This window comes from Saccopteryx bilineata, chromosome 7 (assembly GCF_036850765.1).
Source record: "Saccopteryx bilineata isolate mSacBil1 chromosome 7, mSacBil1_pri_phased_curated, whole genome shotgun sequence".
NCBI classification, from domain to species: Eukaryota; Metazoa; Chordata; class Mammalia; order Chiroptera; family Emballonuridae; genus Saccopteryx; species Saccopteryx bilineata.
The window spans coordinates 53,527,781-53,552,433 of record NC_089496.1 but is presented as its reverse complement, the minus strand read 5'-3'; the positions used below and the strand labels follow the sequence as shown (position 1 = coordinate 53,552,433).

Sequence of the window (24,653 nt, the reverse complement as noted above, 5' to 3'; positions counted from 1 at the left end):
TGCACAGGAGTAGAATGGCAGGATCGTAAAAGCTAATAAATGTGTCCTCAGCTTTCGCGTACGATGCCAGACTGTTCTCCACAGGGATGGCACCGATTTGAACTTCCGAGCGCAGGAACGGGGAAATTCTTTGGGTCACCTCCTCCTGTTCGTTGACTAGCGTCACATCTATTCTTGCCGTGTTAGAGAGTGGTCACCAGTCTGTCACTGTGGTACCGTTTTGTATTTCTTTGGTCACAAGTGGAATTCGGCACGTCCTCCTAGGCTGACTGGCCCTTGGGGTTTTCCCTGCATTACGTGCTTATTTCAGTCTTTTGCCGATTTTTTTTTTCTTCATTTTTCTGAAGCTGGAAACAGGGAGAGACAGTCAGACAGACTCCCGCATGCGCCCGACCGGGATCCACCTGGCACGCCCACCATGGGGTGACGCTCTGCCCACCAGGAGGCAATGCTCTGCCCATCCTGGGCGTCGCCATGTTGCGACCAGAGCCACTCTAGCACCTGAGGCAGAGGCCACAGAGCCATCCCCAGCGCCCAGGCTATCTTTGCTCCAGTGGAGCCTTGGCTGTGGGAGGGGAAGAGAGAGACAGAGAGGAAGGCGCGGCGGAGGGGTGGAGAAGCAAATGGGCGCTTCTCCTGTGTGCCCTGGCCGGGAATCGAACCCGGGTCCTCTGCACGCTAGGCCAACGCTCTACCGCTGAGCCAACCGGCCAGGGCCTCTTTTGCCGATTTTTATCGGGGTGTTTGCCTTGTTCTTATTGGTTTGTAAGAGTTCTTAAATATTCTGGATTTAGGCTTTTTTTTCCTAGCTTTCCATGTTACAAATTATCTTCCACTTTCTGACATAGCCTTCCATCATGTTATATAGTGTGTTTTGATGAACATCGAGTCTTAATTTTGACAGAGTCAAATTATTGGAGTACTTTTCCGTGATGGTTTAAAGTGATCCCAGGCGACCTTTAAAAACTCTTCGTCTGTTTATGTAACAGAAAGAGCCAGTGTATAAATGTGCTCCTGGTAAGCCTGAATTACTTCCCAGCCAGGGGCTTGGCCGACCTTCTCGTCAAAGGGAGTGTCAGTGACAGGGACGTCACAGGGCTCTCCATCTGAAGAGCGCGGTCATCACTCTCACGATTAGGGTTCACCCACAGAACCGAGAACTGGGAAGTCGTTGTCATTCTGCTTGGCTGTCCTTCAACAACCAGGTCCCGTGGCATATCTGATTATCCTATTATCTGTAACTCCCAACCGTGGACCATCCTGGGCCACCTTATGCCGATGCTGCATGTGCACATGTGGTCCATATGGGGACACGTCCCATCATCCCATCAAAGCTGGAAGCTCCTTAACACCAGAGGCTCTTTAACTGCGTCTTTGTGTCTCCCCTGGTGCTCTGCGCTAAGCAGGCGTCTAGGAAAGTGACAGTCAGGTGCCCTTGAAGGTTTCTCCCTGCAGAGGAAAAGAAAAACAAGTTGTAAAAGTCATGAGATGACTTTTTGTTTTTCTTTAGAGGGTCCCGGGGATTGTGGCCGTGCTAATAGATAATTAATGATGACCGATGAGCCAAACTGCATTTCAGCCGATGGCTGTAACCCCCGTGCCTTTCTGGACCTTACTAACGAACCGCTGATCCATCCTCCACGTCCTTGTCCGTCCTGCCGGACAGCCCCCCGGTCGAGGTCGGGAGGGGAGGTGGCGGGGGCGGCAGGGATAGGTCAGAACCTGCGTCATCTCCCTTGTCTGCCCGAGGGGCGCCACATCTGGGGGGTGTCTGTGCTCCTCTGCTCCTCAGGTGGAAATGAGTCCCCTGGAAAACGCCATCGAGGTGTTGGAGAACAAGAACCAGCAGCTGAAGACTCTGATCAGCCAGTGTCAGACCAGACAGATGCAGAATAGCAACCCGCTGACCATGTGCCTGAACGGGGTGATCGACGCCGCCGTCAACGGCGGGGTGTCCCGCTACCAGGAGGTGGGGCTGCAGCTGGCACTGAGGTCTTTGTTACAATAAATAGAGCAGTCACTGTGATACATGCTTGCTCCCATTTCCCAACGGGTGATACTTTGAGGATAAAAGTGTGTGTGTGTTCTTGGATAAGTAACAGTAGTGAAGGTATTGTTTAATAAATGTCTACCTAAAATAATTTCCCTGAGCAAAGAGGTTTATGGACATAGAAAAGTCTGATCTTGGCCTTGGCCAGTGGGCTCAGTGATAGAGCATCGCCTGGCGTGTGGAAGTCCTGGGTTTGATTTCTAGTCTGGGCACACAGGAGAAGGGACCATCTGCTTCTCCACTCCTCCCCCTCTCCCTTGTCCCTCTTTTTTTAGATTTTATTTATTCATTTTAGAGACAGAGAGAAAGGGGGAGGAGCAGAGGACATCAATACCCATATGTGCCTTGACTAGGCAAGCCTGGGGTTTTGAACTGACGACCTCAGCATTCCAGGTCGATGCTTTACCCATTACGCCACCACAGGTCAGGTCCTTCTCTCTCTCTCTCTCTCTCTTTTTCCCTCCTGCAGCCATGGCTCAGCTGGAGAAAATTGGCCCAGGGCTCTTAGGGTCGCTCCATGGCTTAGCCTCAGGCACTAAAATAGCTCAGTTGCTGAGCAACAGAGCAATGGCCCCAGATGGGCAGAACATTGCCCCGTAGGGGTCTTGCCAGGTGGATCCCAGTCTGGGCACATGTGGCAGTCTGCCTCTCTGCCTCCCCATTTCTCACTTAAGAAAAACTAAACAAATAAACAAGAGAAGTCTGATCCTGTTTAGGAGATACTTTACCAGACTGTCTGCCCTCTTAGTTTTGAACGGAACAGCACAATAGCTGGGGAGCTGCAGCCACCACCCTGGTCATACTGAATCTGAAGGCATTTTCTTTTAAGGAATGTAATGCCATAGAGTTTATTTATTTGGATTTTCTCTGTATTTTACCAAAACTTCTTATCCAGTCTCCGATTCTCCTCCAGCAGCCCTTCCCTTATGTTCCCATTCTGACCAGCCGCCCATCCCAGGAATCAATCACTCTGCCTGCTCCCCGAGCATGGCGTACGGCGGGGCCGGGGCGGGGGGGGGCACTTCCTGAAAGGTGCCAGGCTTTTAACAACATCAGTGTCTTTCAACTTCCTATGTAGCTCTCCCCAAAGTGAACTGGCTATTCCTTCTCTCACCAGGCATTCTTTGTCAAAGAATATATCTTAAGTCACCCCGAAGATGGAGAGAAAATCGCTCGGCTGAGAGAGCTGATGCTCGAGCAGGTAAGGGGCCGACGCCGGTCACTTCTCTCACCCCTGCGATCCTGGGCCTGCTCCCCCGGGCCCTGTCCGTGTGCACGGCTCTCTGCACCACTGGTTGTCAGGAGTTACAGGTGCACTTGTCACGTGATCCAGACTGCTCATTCCTACACTCCCCCCCCCTTGGATGCAAAAGTAAATTGAAGCATGTGTAGCCCCATATAACAAACAATTTCACGAATCTTTTGGAACATTCTCTAAATGGTCTTCTCCTAAAGACTGGCTGTAGGTCTGATGCGGACTTTCCGCTTTTCAAAAATTTGTGCTCAGATGAATTCAGTCCGACTCAGAATAAATGACTAGATAGATACATGTATACTGGAATGAGCTGACGGGCGCCTCACTCAGAAGTTATAGGGAGGAAGCGGCCGCTCAGGGGATGTTGTTTCAAAACCCGGGCACTGAGGATGGGTCCATGGCCTCCACCTCGGGCGCTAGAATGGCTCTGGTTGCAACAGAGCAACACCCCAGATGGGCAGAGCATCGCCCCCTGGTGGGCGTGCCGGGTGGATCCCAGTCAGGCACATGCGGGAGTCTTTGTCTCTCTGCCTCTCCCACTTATAACTTCAGAAAAATACAAAAAAAAAAAGTATCATTCCTTATATTCACTTATACTGCAACAAGGAACTGCTCCCAATCTAAAACAGGGTTCCTGCTTTGAGGACCCAGAAAGGGGGTGGGGGCATAAACGGTCGAGCTTTATGTATCCTCTCTGGCAGAGGAAGCCTGTAGACCGGACAGAACTAGAGACACAGCCTCACCATTCTCTGCACCAGAGAGGCCTGGCTTGTTTGTATGCATTCGGTCCCGTCGAGTACCAAGAACAGGCGGCGGCCGTCCCACTAGCTCTTGGCCTGAGTATGGTTTGCAAACCTCTGAAGTAGGCAACGTGGGGCTTGGAAGGCTATGTTAATTTAGAAATGAAGATATTTTATGCCCGTGAAAAATGGGATGTGTGTGATAAAATATGGCCTCTCTTCCCACTGGGTAACACCAAGTTAACAAACAAACAACAGCATGCTCCTTGGATTATTAGTCCGTGGTGAGGCGGTCTCGGTCTGTATTTTGTGCTCCGTGGGCTCAGTCCACAGACCCTAATTCTGGGGGCGGAGTTGTGGCCGTGGCCGTGGACAGGGGCCAGGGCTGGAGGAGGGTGAGGGTGCAGCTTCCGGGAAAGAGAAGGGAGTCACTTGCATCTGGCCCGCAGGGGAACAGAGGACAAGGCTAGGTTCTCCGGGGGGCCCCAGGGGTGGTGTGGGTGCTGGAGCTGAGCCGTGTGGCCCGTGCAGTTCTCAGGACGATGGGGTGACCCGGGACTGATGTAGGGGGTGCTGGAAGTCGGTCTTTAACCCGAGCGCCGTCTCCCCTGAGTGTTTTCCTCACTCCCGGGGCTCTTTCCTGCTGTGTCCCGGCCGGCGGAACTCTTTCCCCAAAGTCAAATGAGAAAGGGGAAGACGCCTCTTAAGAAGAATAAAATCAGGGCACCTGTGTTCTCTCCACATCCTGCCTGGTGACGTTCCCGGGCCCCTGTGGGAAGAGCCGTGCCTAAGGAACACCAGGTCTCTAACCTGTGCCCTTGGGTGGGTCATATCACTTTTGTGGGGCCGTGGTCGTAGGGGGCCAGCCACGCCCTCCTCTGGACCTCTGTGAGGTGGTTCCGATGAACCATTTGGCGGACCCACAGACACTGCCCCGATTCATGCATCCCAGAGCTTGGACTCTTCTGTGCCTCACACATACACTCCACTCAAACTGTCCCCTCCAGAGGGGCCCTAGGGGTTATTTCAGATGTTTTTACCTTTATGCTGACGAGCTGGTGGTGGCTGGGAGTTGTTACCTGCCGGGGTCCAGCCCCGGGGGGGGATCCAGGGGTCCCACAGGAAGAGACGGCGTTGGCGAAATCGAGTGAGAGAGCCGAATTCTTTTCTTTCTCTTTATTCTCTGGTTAGCATTTACTGCCAGGCATCTCTGCCAATGGCTGGCCTAACTTTACTTTTTATGCACACACACTAAGTTACAATCACATGGTATTTTGAATACATCATTGTTTTAGTTTCACTATGGTTACATATTTCTAGATAACAGTAATTCATATCTATAAGCTACAAGTCATGTGGTAAGTTATTCAAAGTACAGTTACACAATAACTTGAATAGTAATAACAATATCGGTACAAACTTCTAAAAGATTAGTACTAATTAATAACTCTATTTTACTGTTGTTGTGAGTCAAGGGCGCAGAAAGAGCAGACGAAATCATCAAGGACTAGCAAAGGACCACTGCTTGCTCAGGCAAATAGCCTTGAGTTCATGTAGTGTCCTAATTCTATTTTCACAAGACTACAAAAGGCTTGCTATTTAAGAAACTAACATAGCATTAAGAGTAACTTTTACTTAAAGATACATAGAGTGCACCTGCAAGATAGCTAGTAGCAACATAATATCAGAAGGCATTAATTGCCATTGCTACTATGAATCCCACCACATTTCTCTCCTTATTCTTGGAAAATACAAAAATCTCATGAGAATGTTTTACTGAGAAAAACCCAGCAACTGCCTTCAGTGACAAAACAAGTCTTTTAACAAAACATTCTTTACTTGCCAGCTGCACTCCTATCCAAGGCCACGCAACAGGCCACTCCACTACACTTTACCTAAGATTCTAATGTCTAGTTAAACTTTATTCATTTACTATATTCATACACTAGTTAAGTTCTAACTTTATTCTTTCTAATATGATTAATAAGAAGAAATTCTCCTACAAACTTAACCCTTTATGAGGGATATCATGGCCAGCCTCTTATGTTTATGAGCCCAGTTCAAGGGGCTTACAGGCTTTTCTGTGGAACTTACACCTTCTGTCTCATTTCCAAAGAAATTACTACAAATCTACAGGGAAAGTACGGTACTATTATCCCTGTGCCATAAATAATAGCACACACCCAGGAAAGGGGGGAATATAAGGCCAGATTAATTCAAAAGATTAAAAGGGGAGGTGTCGTTGTGCCTTTCCTTTGCGGTGACTTTGTCACCCCGCAGCCATTGGTCTTCTCTGCTGTGACTTTGTCAATCAGCAGTTTTTGATCTTCTTCTGCTGTGACCTTGTCAGCCAGCAGTCGTGGGTCTTCTCCTGCTGTGACCTTGTCAGCCAGCAGTCGTGGGTCTTCTCCTGCTGTGACCTTGTCAGCCAGCAGTCATGGGTCTTCTCCTGCTGTGACCTTGTCAGCCAGCAGTCGTGGGTCTTCTCCTGCTGTGACCTTGTCAGCCAGCAGTCGTGGGTCTTCTCCTGCTGTGACCTTGTCAGCCAGCAGTCGTGGGTCTTCTCCTGCTGTGACCTTGTCAGCCAGCAGTCGTGGGTCTTCTCCTGCTGTGACCTTGTCAGCCAGCAGTCGTGGGCCTTCTCCTGCTGTGACCTTGTCAGCCAGCAGTCGTTGATCGGCTCCCGATAGTCACCGTTGTCCTTAGGAGGGGTGCTGGGTGCCCAGCTCTCCAGGGCTGGTTCTGTGGGACCTCCCCATGTGGGGTCTCCAGGACCTCATGCAGAGGATGTGACGTGTGACTCGCTTTCCTTCAGCCCATGCCATCATTCTCTCGACTGCTTTAACACGGGGCACGTTTTAACAATGCCAAAGACAGCATTGCCACCCAGCACAAAGGATTTTAGCACTGTTGAGCGCTGAACAAAGGAAGCTCGGCCGTTTATGCCCCCACCCCCTTTCTGGGTCCTCAAAGCAGGAATCCAGTTTTAGATTGGGAGCAGTTCCTTGTTGCAGTATAAGTGAATATAAGGAATGATACTTTTTTTTTGTATTTTTCTGAAGTTATAAGTGGGAGAGGCAGAGAGACAAAGACTCCCGCATGTGCCTGACTGGGATCCACCCGGCATGCCTACCTGGGGCTATGCTCTGCCCATCTAGGGCGTTGCTCTGCCGCAATCAGAGCCATTCTAGCGCCTGAGGTGGAGGCCATGGAACCATCCTCAGTGCCCGGGTCAACTTTGCTCCAATGGAGCCTTGACTGCAGGAGGGGAAGAGAGAGATAGAGAGAAATGTGAGGTGTATGGTGGAGAAGCAGATGGGCACTTCTCCTATGTGCCCTGACCAGGAATCGAAGCTGGGAATTCCACACAATGGGCCAATGCTCTATCCCTGAGCCAACTGGTCAGGGCAGGAATAATACTTTTTTTTTTGTATTTTTTCTGAAATTGGAAACGGGGAGACAGTCAGACAGACACCCGCATGCATCCGACCAGGATACACCCGGCATGCCCACCGGGGGTGATGCTCTGCCCATCTGGGGCATCGCTCTGTTCCAACCAGAGCCATTCTAGCGCCTGAGATAGAGGCCATGGAGTCATCTTCAGCGCCTGGGCCATCTTTGCTCCAATGGAGCTTCGCTGCGGGAGGGGAAGAGAGAGACAGAGAGGAAGGAGAGGGGGGAAGGGTGGAGAAGCAGATGGGCGCTTCTTCTGTGTGCCCTGGCCGGGAATCGAACCCGGGACTTCTGCATGCCAGGCCGACGCTCTACCACTGAGCCAACCGGCCAGGGCCAGGAATAATACTTTTAATGAAAGCAAGAGGCAGAGCAGCGATCCTAGAATCCCTGTGCATTGTTGATCCTCCTGGACCGATCTTGAAAATCTGGGGGTGGGATGGAGGGGCCCGGAAGAACCTGGTGGCAGAGAGAAGAGTCCTGTGGAAAAGAGACCCCTCGGGGAAGCGCCCGGCCCTAACATGGGGCAGCCCCTGTCCCATCCGGGGAATGCCGGGGTTGTCCTTACAGATCTAAGGTGCGTGGGAAGGAAACGGGAGGTGATAGGAGCAACACGTCTTTGGAATCGGAGAGATCTCAGCTCAAACCGCCCTCCATGCCTTCTGGCTTGCGGGACCTCTCCGATCCTCGCCGCCCTCCCTGCACGCACGCCGCCCGGGGACAGTGCTTGACCCGCTCGGGCGCTTGGCGGAGCGGCCCCCTGATGAGGACTCTCTTCCTTGCGGCATCATCCAGGCACAGATCTTGGAGTTTGGGTTGGCCGTGCATGAGAAGTTCGTACCTCAGGATATGAGACCCCTTCACAAGAAGCTGGTCGACCAGTTCTTCGTGATGAAGTCGAGCTTAGGGATCCAGGTACGTGTATACACACACGCGCGCCTGGGGCTCTCAGACCATGGCAAACCAGCTGTTTGTCGGAGAGCCCGTGCCGTGTGCAACAGTGACATCTTCTGGTTCTTCTGCCAAACTACACCATTGTGCCAGGGAGCCCTCAGATAAAGAATGAAATGGCATTGTCTGTCTTTGGCCGCATTGGGTTTTTATGAAAGGAGAGAAAGGTGAATAACGCCGCCACGCCCCTTAGTGGCCCCGTGGAAAGGTTTCATGACACTCGAGAATGCCTGCCTGAGGTCTCATGAGTTTGTGGTGGTGGTGGCGGTTTCCTGACTCCTCTGAAGCGCTTTCCGCACCGCTGTTCTAGGATTTCTCCGCTTGTCTACAAGCCAGCCCGGTCCACTTTCCGAACGGAAGCCCCCGGGTGTGCAGAAACTCGGCCCCCGCCTCGATGAGCCCAGATGGCACCCGGGTAATTCCGAGGCGCAGGTAAGTCACACTCTTCATCATCTCGCCGTTTGGCATCCCTGCCAGACGATCTGGAATGATCCTCTCATTCTCTAGGGCACAATTTGTCAAATCCGCTCTCTCGTTAATGAAATAATTAACCCGCGAGGCCGCTGCCGGCATCTGGCGCTGGTCGAACGTCACCAGGATGAGAAAGAAATAGACTCAAGCGTGGGGATTAGACGGAAGCGAGCCGGAGACGACGAGACGGGATGGAGATGTAGATATAGATTAGATATAGATACAGACAGATAGAGATGAGTTAGATATAGATACAGACAGATATAGATGAGTTAGATATAGATACAGATAGATACAGGTAGACATAGATAGGTACGGACATAGATGATGTAGATACAGATCTAACTTTTTTGTTTCCTTCGGATTTATAACCAAGCCGGCGTGGGATTCAGGTTCTGAGTTAACGACCCTTTCTCTCGCCCCCACGACAGCCCGTTAAGTTACCCGGCCGCCAACCGGTACTCCTCCTCTTCACTGTCCTCACAAGCCTCTGCTGAAGTAAGCAATATTACAGGGCAATCAGAAAGCTCTGATGAAGTCTTTAACATGCAGGTACTTGACTAGCTTTCTGTCCGGTCATGTTCATGCCTTTTCTGTCTCCACCCGAGCCTTCCCATTTGCGTGCACGGCCATTGCTAGTGGACAGGGGCCCATGAGTGAGACCTTGACCCACGGGCCAACCTTTAAACGCACGCGTTGTTGGTCTGCGGCATCTCCAGAGACCTATCGGGGGCTGCCCCGCCTGCTGGGAGGAGACAGGGCAAGCCGGAGGTTGGCACGGGCGGGCTTGGTGCTAGACCCCCTCTGATCTGGTTGTTTGGTCCAGGAAACTGTCACCCACCGCATAGCCACACCTTAGCATCTCTAAGAGGCTCCCCCACCACACACACACACACCCCGTTAAGAATACATGGTTTAAGGGTCCATTGTAAAGTCTCTGTCCTTCTGGACAGGTTGGTACATTTCCATAATAAAGAGGTTCTTTTATTTTGGGAAAATAAAAAATAAAGCTTTTAGGGACTCTTAGAGTCATTGTAACTCTTGCAACAAGCAACAACAAGAAAACATTATTTATACACCGCTCATGTGGTATGTAGAATAATTCAGGAAGGCTGAGATGAATTTTCCTCACCACTCTCTTTGAAAGAGAGGTCTAATGCATGTTGCCAAACGTACGCTTTGAACACATTTTTGGAGAAAACCGGTGGGCACAGTCTCCCCTCTTAGAGGTACTCCCTGCTCATGGGCAGGGGTCCTCCTGTGTCAGTCAGGGGCTGCCACTCACGGGTCCCAAGTCCCCGCAGGGACCTGCCTGGCACAGATACCTCCCTTGGGCCGGAGTCAGAACCTCAGCTTCCTGGTGAACTCGGGTCCTAAGGGCCTGAGGTATTTCTATATTTCCAAAAGGCCCCTCCTTTTTCCTCCTCCTGGCTAACTTGAGAATAAAACCACGCCAGTGATTTTTGTCTGACGTCTGTCCATGCCTTGCGGCCTCTGTGCCGTGCGCTGACGGCTTCCCTGTGTTCCAGCCCAGTCCGTCTACCTCAAGCTTGAGTTCTACCCACTCTGCTTCGCCCAACGTGACCAGCTCTGCTCCGTCGAGTGCCCGAGGTCAGTGCCAGGGCGTGGGGTGGGCGGACGGTGCCCAGAGAGCCGTGCTGCAGCTGGTGGCCACGGCCCGGCTTGGCGCAGCACCCAGGCGCTCTCCTGCAGACGGGGAGAACCCCCCCTCCCCCCGCCGTGCTGACCGTCCTGTCTGTCCGCCCGTCCCCAGCTTCTCCTCTGCTGTCCGACAAACACAAACATTCCAGAGAAAACGCCTGCCTGTCCCCGAGAGAGAGACCCTGCAGCGCCATCTACCCGACACCCGTGGAACCTTCTCAGGTAATCCGCTCGGCGGGCGAGGAGACCCTTGGACGGCGGTCTTCAGCCGTCTGACCCTTGGGGACCGGTGACCCAGCTGGCCAGGAACGAAACACGCAACGGATGTTTATCTTCCCGTGCGTGACAGCACCACACGGTTCAGGCTGGAGCTTGATTTCCGAGCTCCACGTGGGTGACGCCTTAGATACGACCTAAGTTTATCCAAGTGTGTTTTGTCTGCTGCCCGTGATTTGTAAATTCCCTGCATGGTCCAAAAGGTTGTTGCCATGAGCCTGCCGGTTCCAGAGATATCTGAGACAGCTTGACCAGCAGTCTCATTGACGACACAGGCTGGCAAGTGGCAGTCACCCTGAGCGTAGGTGAGTCCAGCGAAGATCACGGGGCCTGTCTTCTTCATACGACATCAGGGTGGTGAACTCTTTGGCCGGTCCACGGGCCAGCGGTTGGAAAACAGAGCCGTAGAGACCCAGGGGAAGTCTGGAGTGGCTGACATGGGTGCGCAGAGACCCCAGAGGCATCGGCTGGGCGGTGCTGGACAGCAAGTGCCCCTGGGGGACGGGGAACCTGTGTTCTGTGCCAGCGATTCGGCATTTCCCACGGAGCCATGTCCTGAGGGCGACTCGTGGGCTGTTTCCTGAGCAGTCAGGCTGAGAGGGAAGGGGAGATGATGTCCCCGGTCTGAGCTGACTGTGTCACCGCTGCTACTTAAATGTCCCAAGGGGCGTGTTTGGTGACAGGCGGGCCTGGGTGTGTGTGTGTGTGTGTGTGTGTGTGTGTGTGTGTGTGTGTGTAGCAGAGATTTGGAGAACTGCTCCCCTTGGCAGAAGAGCGTGGAGCAGAGGCAGGTGTGCCCGGCGGGCTCCCTTCTGGCCTGGACCTGTGCAGAGAGCTGCCGTCCATTCCGGCCCGAGACCCCGGGGCACAGAGCCATTTCTGCTTGCCTTTGCTACCCTGCGATGCCTGGGGGGTGGGAGGGGGATGGAGTCTCCTTCAGGAGTCAGAGGACGTGGCCCTCACCTCCCACCCCGGATGTGGACTTGGAGTGACCCCACTTAGTCTGGGCAAGGACCAGAGGACGAGGCCCTCTGGGCACCTGACGGGCTCGGTTCTACACATAGAACAGTGTCACCCTGGCAGAAGTCCGTAGCTGCGCTGGACGTGGAGGAGGGCAAGCGGGGTGGACACGATCGGCCCGCCTCTGCTGTTGGGGAGACCTTGCCCAGAGGCCCAGGTCCCCCTGTGGGTACGGCACTGGTGCCTGGCAGATCCAGGTCTGAGTGCCAGCCTGTTTCATTTCCTTCCGCCACTCGACGTTGCTAAGGAACTGCGACGGCTCATTCCGTCTGCTCTGGGGGAGGGGCGTGCTGACAGCATGGGGGGCTCACCGAGGAGAGCTCTCAGAGCGCCCCCCCAAGTTTCCCGCTCTGGGAAAACCGCAAGCAGCATGTACGTGGCTGACACGTCAACAAGACACAGGGTCGTGGTGCGTCTGCTGCGAAGGCCTTGCGCTTTCCACAGGTTAGGTAGAGCCCTGTAAAACTGGCCTTTTTGTTTCTTTTGGAGCTTAAAAATTATGGAAGAGTGACCAGGTCCTATGTTTGAAACCTACTCTAGGATTTCACTCAAGATTTTTGAGCTAATAGTTCTCTTTAATCCCCACTGGCATTTCACACGGCCCGTCTAGCAGGTGCATTTATAAAGAGCACCACAGTACATTTATTTTTCCCCGACATTTTATTTTGAAGGAATCACTTACCGTTTCTATTTAAAATCCAAGACGCACTTGAGTCGCAGTGTCCTCTGCCTCTCAACCCACGCCTCGCCTTCCGTTTTTGGCCATAAATATTCTGGAGCTGTTTGTTTCTAAGGGGCACCGTCTCCTGTTCAAAAACGTCCTGAACAAAAAGTGTCCGTAAGGAGGGAATCACCTCAGGTTCTACCGACCCGGCGTTCCACACCATAAAAATAGCTTCTTGTGCCTTTCCAGAGACTTCTGCTGTTCAACCACATCGGAGACGGGCCCTTGCCTCGCAGTGACCCCAACCTGTCTGCGCCCGAGAAAGGTAGGTACGGCCACCCCCGCGTCAGCCCTCCGCGCCTGGGTTCGTGCTGTCTTCATTTCCTCTGTCTTCCGTGTGTCCGCGGGGCAGCCATCCCTCCGGGTCCTTGGTGGCGACATGTTCCTTTAGGCGATGGACGAGAGACAGTCCTGCACGATGCAGTCTTAGAAACAACAGCAAAACTGCGTCCTCGTGGGACTTCACAGCGGAATCCGAGCACATTTAGGAAAGACTCCGACAAATGGCTTTCGGTGTCGTTCACGGAGCCAGCGAGGCCAGGCCCTGGCTTCCTGAGACAGGCATGACAGGCCGCATGTCCCAGAAGCAGCCCCTTCCTGGCTGAGTCCCCTGGTCCCACCCACCCTGTGTCCTCACACAGAGCCTCGTCTGTTGTTCATGGTGACTCAGACACTGTTTAAGAGTCGCGATGCAGTGCATAATGGAGTGCGCCCCGCCTTAGGGTCACACACACACACAGACACACGTGCACTGCCTCAGGGTCACACACACACACACACACACACAGACATGTGCACTGCCTCAGGGTCACACACACACACACACACAGACATGTGCACTGCCTCAGGGTCACACACACACACACACACACACACATGTGCCCTGCCTCAGGGTCACACACACACACACATGTGCCCTGCCTCAGGGTCACACACACACACACACACACATGTGCCCTGCCTCAGGGTCACACACACACACACACACAGACATGTGCACTGCCTCAGGGTCACACACACACACACACACACATGTGCCCTGCCTCAGGGTCACACACACACACACATGTGCCCTGCCTCAGGGTCACACACACACACACACATGTGCCCTGCCTCAGGGTCACACACACACACACACACACATGTGCCCTGCCTCAGGGTCACACACACACACACACACATGTGCACTGCCTCAGGGTCACACACACACACACATTTGTACTGCCTCAGGGTCACACACACACACATTTGTACTGCCTCAGGGTCACACACACACACATGTGCACTGCCTCAGGGTCACACACACACACACAGACACACAGACACATGCCCGGCCTCAGGGTCACACACACACACACAGACACACAGACACATGCCCGGCCTCAGGGACACACACACACACACACACAGACACACAGATACATATGCTCTGCCTCAGGATCACACACACACACTCACACACACATGCATTGCAGTTAACGGTCAGTTAGCGTCCCTCTGTGCAGCAGGGCCGACCTCCCCATTCCCTTGGGGGGGTGACCAAGGGGGACAGCAGGTCACCCACTGGCCTCTCTCAGGCCCAGCCTCATAAACCCCAGCGGTCCCACCAGCCAGGGAATCAGGAGTCACTAATGACGTGTCCCCGTCGAGTGCACTTTGACCACCCTCATGAAGGATGACACTGTTGTCACTTGAGGATACCGATACCGTCACATCAAACCTTCCCTTGGGAGAGACCAAAGTCAGTGAGCGCGCAGCCCAGCTGATTTCAAAACACGAATTTTGCTACATGCTCCAAATCAAGCATTGATCTCAGTCCGGACCATTCAGGAACACGGTACTTTTTCTGAACCCTGCTCCCAGAGAAAAACACAAAGCACATTTAGAAGGAACCAAGGAAAGGTATTTTTAAAAGGGGGTCATTTCACTCCATTCAGTGAACGCTATCAGTTATTTGAGTGGCAAAACATTGCAGTCCTAGACGTGTCCATCAGAGGGCAGTGTCTGTACGGAGAGCAGGCTGTGGGGAGCCCCAGAGTCCTGCTGGGCAAACCTCAGGGCACCGCAGCTATTTATAAACCTGTGTGCCTGGCCCAGGTGCCTAGCGGGGTCGGTCTGTGTCTCTGTGTCTCCGTGTCTCCGCATGTCGCTGAAGCATGCAACAGGCAGACTACGAACACGGAGGAATGACGGTGGCCGCATTCTAAATGATCACGATGTTATTTTGGGGACACGCTTCAGTAGAATGCATTGATTTCAGGAAGGAGGGTCCTTTTCTCTCCCTCCGGTCAGCAGGATGGCGCCGTACGGCCGTGCCTACCCCATCATTCCACCCAACAGTCGGCACGGCGGCTTGTCACTGCCTTCCCCCTCTGCGAGTGCCGCAGGTCCAGACATTTCCACCGAAACCAGGGCTTTCAGATAGTGACCGCACCGTCCATCTGTTCTCGAGCCTCTGAACGCGCTTGCTCTCCACGCAGGGCCCGGTGGTTCTGCCTGACCGCTCGGGGACGTTGGGCAGACGCGCTGTCACCTAATTAAGTGTGGGCTGGGGCTAGCACTGTGAGGCGGGCAGCTCAGTGAAGGGTTAGGCTGGAGCTTTCCTGGGGGGGAGGGGAGTTGTTGGGTGGTTGTTTTTTTTTAATCCAGTTGATTATGTTTTTTTATTCTAGATAATTCTGACTTTCTCCTGAGATCTCAGGTGTTCGAAGGGCAGAGTGTTTTTAGCTGTTCTGTGTTCCCTTCCAGCTGTGAACCCCACCCCTAGCAGCTGGAGCCTGGACAGTGGGCAGGAAGCCAGGAACATGGCGAATGGTGGGAAACTCACCTCCCCCCCTGTCCCTCCCCGGCCCACGCAGACGGGTGGGTATTCCTCGAAGCCTCCGCACAACCCCTTTCGTGACATAATTTTTACGGCCGACTCCCCAGCCAGTGAATTCCCCCCGGAGAGAGGTGGACCTATGTGGTCCGAGGGGCACGCCCTCTTAGCGGGCGTTTGCGCTTTGCTGAACCCCTGCTGTGCTCCCACGGGGCTCCGTCCCTTGTCACCCCCATAGACAGGCTCCGGGGCGTTCTCCTGGGCACTGCCCTCCGGAGCTGGGGTCTGCTCTCACCTTGCTCAGCGCCCAGCACTGTCTCACCTGAACCGCTTCCTGCCTACCCGCCTCTGCTAACCCAGCCGCTTTCTTCTGCCTTACCACGTGCTGATGCCCAGGCGTCCGGTGGCCCCTGACCAGGAAGGGACTGACTGTAGCTTTGACAGGCTTGTGGGGAACACCTGCCCTCCCATTCCCAGCGGGCTGCGGCGTGGAGAGGGCTGTATCCGAGCCGTCTCTCAGAGGGTGGACGTAGATTTCAAGAACCACTGAAAATGTCTTAAGAAATTCCCTTTGTGAGTTTGTAGCGGCACGCAGGGCCCCTTTTCTCCCGAACGAGCCGTTTGCTGGGCGACCTGCATGTGGTGCGGTCATTAAGAGGGAGCCCACCCACGCTGCTGACGGCACCTGCCCTGGCGGAGGGCAGCCTTTGCCACACGCGGTACCTCGAGAGTAGTGTTCAAGCTTCACCAACACAACGGCCGAACTGTAGGAGAAAATGTGGTTGTTTCCTTCAGTGGATTCCTCTGGAGGGTGGTGTTTTATTTGCAACATTTTAGCATCTTTCTATTTTTTTTTTAACTAAGAAGAGAAAAGTGACTCTTTTTTTGTATTTTTCTGAAGTGAGAAGCAGGGAGGCAAACAGACTCCCGCATGCACCCGACCGGGATCCACCCGGCATGCCCACCAGGGGGCGATGCTCTGCCCATCTAAGGCATTGCTCTGTTGCAACCAGAGCCATTCTAGTGCCTGAGGCAGAGGCCACGGAGCCATCCTTGGTGCCCAGGCCAACTTTGCTCCAATGGAGCCTTGGCTGCGGGAGGGGAAGAGAGAGACAGAGAGGAAGGAGAGGGGGAGGGGTGGAGAAGCAGATGGGCGCCTCTCCTGTGTGCCCTGGCCGGGAATCGAACCCGGGACACGCCAGGCCAATGCTCTACCACAGAACCAAGCAGCCGCGGCTAAAAGTGACTTTCTTTTTAACATAAACTACACTCAATCTAGTTTGTTCTGTTGTCGCCAAAGCTAAACCTCACCAGTGGGTGTTGAAAGGCGTGTGAGTGCTTTAAACAGGACAGGAAAGACCTGGGCTTCATTGCAGGTCCGCTTGAGTGTGACCTTGTGACCGGGGAAGGCTCAGAGCCACCAACTGGTCATCCGTGTTCTCCCATTGAAACCTGCTGTGTCGCTCAAGCTGGGAACTTGAGAAGAGTGTTCTAAGCCACAGTCATGTTGGTGGCAGTTAGGTTCCTACAGACAAGGAGACTGACAGGATTATTTCAGGTTTTGCGGGAGAACTCCTTTCTAGAGAAACATCTCTGGGGATGTGAGTGGGTACACGTCCCCTGGGGTGTCACTCAAAGCCCACGTCAAGAGGAGGAGGGCTTGAGCTGCATGCAGCACACCTTGCCTCCAGAAATACGGTCCCGGTCAGACCCCGGTTCCCTGTACACACGTGATTTCCGCCCATGATCAATACCCACAGCGGAGGGGCGGGGCCAGCTGACGCTGGCTTTGAACATGACAAGCACAAGCAGCGGGCCCTAGCGTGCAAGGTGGGGACCGCACTAGCCCGCCGAGTGTTAACGGACCTCTCTCCCTGACTCCCGGGGCCCAGGGCACGCAGGTGGCCCGACCTCTCTCCCTGATTCCCGGGGCGCAGGGCACCCAGGTGGCCCAACCTCTCTGACTCTGCGTGGCCGCCCTCCGTTCTGTGCTGACTGCTCTCATGGTCTGTCCTCTGTCATTCATCTGTGGTCGCTGTTGGGGGGTCTGTAACTGTCTGTCTGTCTGTCCTCTGTCTGCGCCTCGGCCTCTCTGAGGTTGTCCTCGTGTGTCACACGCCCTCACGGGGACAGCCGGGGCCACGGCACCTCGTGACGGAGCAACAGGCCCTGACAGTGTCGAGACCCGTGTTGGTGGAATCGGGAGATGTGGGTGCACTCACCGCACGGACGGCACCACAGGGGCTCTGCTCCTGAGGGTGGGTGTGACCCACGCGGGCCTACTGCCCGTGAGCGTCCCAGGCGTGGGGCTTCACAACCTCCCGGGAGAAACAGCAAGTCTCTGCCGGGACGGTGCCGCCCAGAGGGTCCCCTCACCCCGTCCCGCAGACAGAGGGGAGGCCTGAGCCCGGGCAGCAGGGGGCGGCGTGGAGCCCGTCCCCCCTCTCCTGTGGAGGGGGCTAAGGGCTTCCTGCCGGTGTGGGGCGTGTTCAGGATGGGCAGTGGGGGGCTGAAGGAGACAGAGGCCCCCAGACCTAGTCTACGCCGCCCGGGTGACCGGGGTCTTCCCGTTGCTGCTCAGGCCAAAGTCAGCAGCTACTTCCAAAGGCTGCCGCCTGTCCCCTCACCGAAGGGCACCTTTCGAAACAGAAGAAACTGCTTAGGAGTCCCTGGACTCTGGGGGGAAGAGGAAGGGGTGTGGGACCCGTTGGGGGCCCCGTCGCTGCGGTTGGAGCATCACGCACGCACTGTGACTTCCCACTCCCTCCCAGCCTCAGCTCCGCCCTCTGGGCGGGGGTCCTAGAGTCCCTCCCCCCCACCCTTGCCCAGGAGGTCCTCGTGCGCTGGACCGTCCGTATGGGTTTGCAGACACCCGGGGCCTTCGCAGGGGGTCCGCCGTCTGGCCTTTCTGAGCTGAAACGCTCTCTCTCTTCCCAGCTTCACCAGCGAGACACACGACGTCGTCCTTTTCCCCTTCGCCTGCCGGCCGGTCCCCACTGAAGGTATGGACTCGTATTTTATTAACTAAGGCCAGAGACGGTCCCGTGTTCCCTCTTCCCTCATGCCCCCCCACCCCCCACCTCCGGACACCAGTGAGGAGGGGCTCGCGTGGCCCCGACCGGGCAGAGAACTTACAAGGCAGGGCGGGGAAGATGGACGGACAGACCACTCACGGCTCTCCCTCTGGGAGCCTCCGAGTGAAGGCCGCCAGCCGTTTGCTCTCAGATGGTCAGCCTCTGTCCGCAGGGGGTGCCGATGAGCGTGTGCAGACACGGGCGAGGTGTGTGCTGAGTCAGGGAGGAGATACGGTCCCAGGGCTATCTCCTCAGACGTTTCTGCCTGGCCTGTTTGTTTAAGGGACATCACACACACACACACACACACCTTAACTGGACATGACCAAGCCAGATGTCCCCCATTGTGACGGGCGGGGCCAAACCCAGTTATTTTCTCTCACTATCTGCTACCGAGGCCCTTGAATACATGAATGTAAAAACAACAACAAAGTAACAAGGCAGTCAAATGAACTTTAAAATGTCCGGGGAGCAAACTGGAAAGGTCCGACTTGATGCATAGACCCTGCCGCCCCTCAGTGTGCAGAGCCCCTCGCTGCAGGTAAAGAAGAGTATTTGGTGGCTCCCCACCCGAGCCGGACGGGCTGGAAGGGTTGTCCGTCTGTCGTCTGTCCCTCTAGACGCGGCCGGGCAGAGCCGCTGCGCCAGACACCAGGACGGGGTGGAGAGAATGAGCGTGTCCCCCGGGGGTGTGGGCTCTGCCTGCCCCCCATGCTGTAGTTCTGGAGGAGGGCTTTCTAGCCTAACGGGGAGGGAAAACACGCCTCCGCTTCCGCAGACACGTAGGGGTGGGTCACGGGCCACCCAGAGCCACCCAGGGTGGCCACGGCTCGTAGACATTGAGGTCCCTGCCTCCCCACAAAAATATGGAGAAAGTGGCAAAGATGTGATTCTGTGTGTGCCGCCAGCGTGTCTGGCATAGAACTCCGCGGGTGGGCGCCCCTTTCTCGCCGGTTCTGCCGTGGTTCTGCGCGGCGGCTGTTAACGAGAACGTCCCCAGGACCGTATGGGCTACGCAGCTGGGACTGCCCCACGTTCCCCATGAGCCCCCATGTGCTGCTAGGTTCTGAGTCCCTGCAGTGGTCAGCCTCACTTCGCGGAGCAGGAATAAGGCAAGTCTTAGAGACTTTTTTTTTTCCTAAAAACTCCTACAGGATGAGGCTGTTTGAAGGAGCGACCAGCAGCCCTCGTTAGCAGACCTGCAGGTGTTACCGCTGGTCCTCCTTCCTGGGGCCACCCCTCTCCGGGCGGGGACTGAGGAGAGCGTGGACACAGCGTTAGTCAGCGTTGGGGCACCTGGGTCACAGGCGGGGGGTGCTCTGCCACTGATTTTGAAGGAACCCCTGTGAATCCGCTGTGATCAGAGAGCAGCTCGCCACCTGAAAGGGAGACAGGGTTTTTTTCCGGCAATTAAATGATGGGGTCGACCCTGTCTGGAGAACGCTGAACTTATCTGGAACTTGGGGTCTAATTTTTTTACAAGAACAACAGTGACTTAGGGTCTCTCAGTCGACCAGGCTTAATCTTAGGCTCCCGCTCAATGGAAGGACTTGTGTCCACCAGCGTTAATTTATTTCAGAAGAGAGACCGAGTGGTAAAGTGAGCCCAGAGTAACATTTCTACTATAGATCCTCGTGTTCTATAGGACATTAGATGTCCGGGCCATTATCTGATGAGCAAACAAACAAACAAACAAAAAACCACAGGCTAACAAAGTCCCCTCCGTTCTTTTACTGTCAGACTTGAGCGCCCCGATAGGCTTTGAAAGTTCTGAAGGAACCCGTCCTGGGCGGCCTTCCGCAGGGGCTCCCTCTCTGCACAGAGCGCCTCTGAGGGCTCGCTGTCCTTGAGACGCACCAGTCAGGGAACTAGCACATTCGGTTGGATGTGAGCGGGGGCTAGACCGCGGACATGAGTGAGGGAGGGAGGGAGGCGGGTGCAGTGCCCGTGTGGTCTGGTGGGCGCCGTGACCCGTCCGAGGGAACAAGCCCCTGGGCGCGTCAGGAGCTCTACAGGCACTGAACTGTGGCTGCCAGCGTGTCCGGTTCTGGTGAAACGCCGGAAATCTGACTTAAACGAGGGAAGTTCTGTTCTTACTGTTCTGGAGGTGGCCAGGGCAAGATCAGGGTGCTGCAGGGCTCGGCGTCTCTCCAGCCACCTTCTCCCCACGTCCCACGGTGGCCTTTCTTCTCCGTGTTGCGTGTGCCTTTGGTGTTTCGTGTGTCTGAGTTTCCCTGTCTCCCGAGGACAACAGTCAGATTCAATCAGTGCTCACCATAGGGCCTCGTTTTTTGTTTGTTTTGTTCTTTTGTATTTTTCTAAAGCTGGAAACGGGGAGAGACAGTCAGACAGACTCCCGCATGCGCCCAACCGGGATCCACCCGGCACGCCCACCAGGGGCCGATGCTCTGCCCACCAGGGGGCGATGCTCTGCCCCTCCGGGGCGTTGCTCTGCCACGACCAGAGCCACTCTAGTGCCTGGGGCAGAGGCCAAGGAGCCATCCCCAGCGCCCGGGCCATCTTTGCTCCAATGGAGCCTCGGCTGCGGGAGGGGAAGAGAGAGACAGAGAGGAAGGAGGGGGGGAGGGGGGGAGAAGCAAATGGGCGCTTCTCCGGTGTACCCTGGTCGGGAATCGAACCCGGGACCACTGCATGCCAGGCTGACGCTCCACCACTGAGCCAACCGGCCAGGGCCTTGTTTTAAGGTGACCTGTCCCCAAACGCAGCCCCATCTGGGGGTCCAGGGGATGGGGTTTCAGCGTCTGCATTCGGTGGGTGGGGTGCACGTGGAGCTCGCCGCAGGGCCTGATGGCTGGTGCCCCCGGCCCCCCTCTCTTCCTCCTCTGTCTCCTTTGCCGCCTGACCAGGGCCCCGGGCAGTCCTTCACGCCCTCGCCCGTGGAGCACCACTCCCCGGGGCTGCTCTCCAACTCCCCCGTCCTGTCGGGCAGCTACAGCAGCGGCATCTCCTCGCTCAGCCGGTGCAGCACCTCGGAGACCTCGGGCTTCGAGAGCCAGGCGCCCGAGCCGTCCACGCCAGGGCCGGGGCCGGGGTCCTCCGGCTACGGGGGGCCCGAGGAGCCCGCGCGCAGGGACAGCAAGACGCCGCCGCCCTACAGCGTCTACGAGCGGACTCTGCGGCGCCCGGTGCCGCTGCCTCACGGCCTGTCCATCCCGGCCCCGCCCGAGCCGCCCGCCCTGCCCCCCAAGCCTCCGACCCCGCGCCCCGGCCACCTGGAGAACGGGACCAGGAGGACCGAGGCCGGCCCGCGGCCCAGGCCGCTCCCACGGAAGGTCTCCCAGTTGTGAGGCGCGCCCAGGTTTCCCTGCGAGGACTTCTTCTCCGCCGTTTCCCGGAGAAGAGGACGGATGTTGAGGGGACGACGTGTAGTTTAGGCACTTTAACTGCCTAGGTTTGTCTCGACCCGGATGGCATTAAAACTTGCTTGTTAATGATCATGTTGCACAACGCTAAAAGTTACTGACCTACGACACCAGATGTCCCGGTGAAGTGTGACTCAATTGTCACTAAAACGTTTTCTCAGTTGAAAAGTGGTAGATGGCGATCAAGAGGTCTTTTGTATCTTTTTATGTTCACTTTTTTTTTTTTACATAGCTTCATGTTAAAAAACAGAAAAACAAAAAAACCAAGATAGTATTGTCGAACAATATGACGTGTGATCATGTTGTATGTTTTTTACCGAATACCCGATAACTCTGAGCAAGCTTCTCAAGTGCAGGCACGTCCCCACGCAAGGGTCCTGGCCCCAGCAGGCTTTCGGGAACGAGGGGGTGAGATTCCCGGCTCCTCGCCTGAGCAGGGTGGTCGACGGCCGTCATCAGGGTGAGGAGTCAAAGCAGGCTGTGTAGACAGGATGCCTCCGGGGTGGAGGGATGGGACCAGGAATTGTTTTGTTCTTCAGACGAAACAGTTCCCCGGGGTTGCTTTGGGACCCCCGACAGCTGCCCACTTCGTGCGATGGCTGATACAAGCCTTCCGACCCTCTTGACGCCGTCCGGCCGCCCGTGTCCCTTCCGAGGTGCGATTTTACTCTCTGAGTCAGGACGGAGCCAGAGGCAGGAGCAGAGCCAGGGAGGAAGGTTTCCTGGAAGCCTGTGCCCGCCCCTCCCCCACTAGATGGTTTCCTCCCCCCGGGTTTGTTTCGCAAGAAGCACAGACACCCACGTATCCCACGGGCACTCATGAACGTGTCCCGTTATCAAGAATTCAGGCATCTGTACCGGACAGTATTAAATCAGTAGCATTCAGTGAAGGTGTGTGTGTGTCGGGGAGGGGAGGGGAGAAACAGGACCCTAGGAGAAAATGGAGTAGCATGAATAAATGGCTAAAGGACTTGCTAAAGGCGAGGGCATTGACTTTCGATCCCGCACAGAATGGAAGATCCCTCCCTCCCGCCTGACTCGCAGCCGCTCTTACCAGAGGAGCTTGACCTCTCGCCGTCCCCGCTGTCCTGGGGTTGCAGGGGGACGGCTGTAGGCCGGTCTGGCTTTAGCGTAGTGAAGGCGGGCTCTTAGCTCTAGAGAGAGAGGCAGATGCCACCGGGGTAGGGGTAGGAACAGAGCACCTTGTAGGGAGTCATGCATTTTGTATCTTCGTTTTTGTGTGTGTGTGTTCTTTTTCTTTTACTGACTGTTTATAACACTCGAAATTGACAATAGCTATGAACTGTATTTTAAATCATACTGTTCCATATTTTCCCTCTTTTGTTGGGAAGCTGATTTTAGTTTAACTGTGTTTTTTTGTTGTTGTTGTTGATAGCTTACCTGGAAGGCAGTGACCACTTTTTTTATATTCCCTTTAATGAAACCATTCAGCAGGTATACGCTGTTGAGGCTGGTTATAGAGGTTTTCTATAATAAATGTTCGAGTATTTTTGTACATAACTGGTTAATTTTAATAAGAGATACCATTATGTGTAAAAAAATAAATAAAAAGACAAAAATAAAAAGCGAACCGTTGTGGATGAAGTATGAGTGTTATAATTATGCCAAATACTTTATGTATGGAGAAAGAATATTTGTACATATGTGCTTTTAACAATAATTCTGCCATATTGACTTTACAATTTTGAATGTCAGAAAAATTAATATATGTTAAAATATTTATGTTTAGTGAAGGGATTCACCATTGAGAAAAGGAACATATGAATTTTAGCTTTGTATCTTGTAAGTTTTTTGCAGTCGGAAATTTCTTAAACTAGCTTTTGCTCTTGATAACACTTTGTGTTTGTAATCACGTCCTTAAAAATTATATATATATATATAGAGAGAGATATATATATAGGAAGCTCCATATTTCTGTTGCTTTAAAGAAGTAAGGCTTTCCTTTTAAATAAGGTGACACACATAAGATAACAAAGCTTCTTTGATTCCTTTTCCTCTGTAATTTAATAGATTTGTTGACTAGTGCTTGGGCACAGTATAAGTCAGTGTTATTTGCTCTTGAAGCCATTTGAAAAAAAAATTTTTTTTGCAATAAACAGTTGATCATGTGTGTGTGTATTTCTGAAGCAGCGATTATAAGCAGAACACCTCAAGAGATTGTTAGCTCAGATGTTCCTGTTGGTTGCTGCTGAATGGTAAATATTAAATAAAATTACCTGATTAATCTTGATATCTTTGTGTTTTCTTCCTGTCATCGGCACAGCCTGACCGGGAACAGAGGCTGTGTCAATCTCTCGGTTATATCGTAGTGGAAATTTTCAAAAAAGCTTCTTTGTCGTGGTGGCGCCTTGGTTGATTCTCTCTCCCTCTACCTACGAAGCTTATTTTTGCCATAAGAACAAAGGTGGACAAGGTAACAGCATAGGTCAGCGGTTCTCAGCCTGTGGGTCACAACCCCGGCGGGGTTGCCTAAAGCCATCGGAAAATACATAATGCATATCAGGTATTTACATTCCGAATCATAACTGTAGAAAAATTACAGTTAGGAAGTAGCCACCAAAATTATTTTTTGGTTTGGGGTCACCGCAACATGAGGAACTGTATTGGCGGGGTCACGGCATTAGAAAGGTTGAGAACCACTGGCATAGCTGAATATCATTCAAGACGGTGACATTTACCAGGACGGCTGACCATTAATTGATCTAACCAGAACCAATTTAGCAAGTCAAACCATCGAAGTCTGTTTGCATTAGAA

General features: G+C 54.0%; 1 protein-coding gene across 4 annotated transcripts in view; it reads left to right on the top strand.

The window, feature by feature from the left end:
• DOCK4 (dedicator of cytokinesis 4) overlaps positions 1 to 24,128 on the top strand; it is a 348,503-nt gene extending 324,375 nt beyond the window's left edge. For 2 of the 4 annotated variants that reach the window (XM_066238295.1, XM_066238293.1), the window contains 11 exons: positions 1,793 to 1,969; positions 3,168 to 3,251; positions 8,294 to 8,413; positions 8,760 to 8,881; positions 9,352 to 9,472; positions 10,450 to 10,531; positions 10,695 to 10,804; positions 12,792 to 12,867; positions 15,351 to 15,464; positions 18,358 to 18,422; positions 21,362 to 24,128. In XM_066238295.1, coding sequence (XP_066094392.1) covers positions 1,793 to 1,969; positions 3,168 to 3,251; positions 8,294 to 8,413; positions 8,760 to 8,881; positions 9,352 to 9,472; positions 10,450 to 10,531; positions 10,695 to 10,804; positions 12,792 to 12,867; positions 15,351 to 15,464; positions 18,358 to 18,422; positions 21,362 to 21,802 — 1,512 coding nt within the window. In that variant the 3' untranslated portion in view covers positions 21,803 to 24,128. The remainder of the gene's footprint in view (positions 1 to 1,792; positions 1,970 to 3,167; positions 3,252 to 8,293; positions 8,414 to 8,759; positions 8,882 to 9,351; positions 9,473 to 10,449; positions 10,532 to 10,694; positions 10,805 to 12,791; positions 12,868 to 15,350; positions 15,465 to 18,357; positions 18,423 to 21,361) is intronic. The other 2 variants (XM_066238296.1, XM_066238297.1) reach the window with 2 other exon arrangements.
• The last annotated feature ends 525 nt before the right edge of the window (positions 24,129 to 24,653 follow it).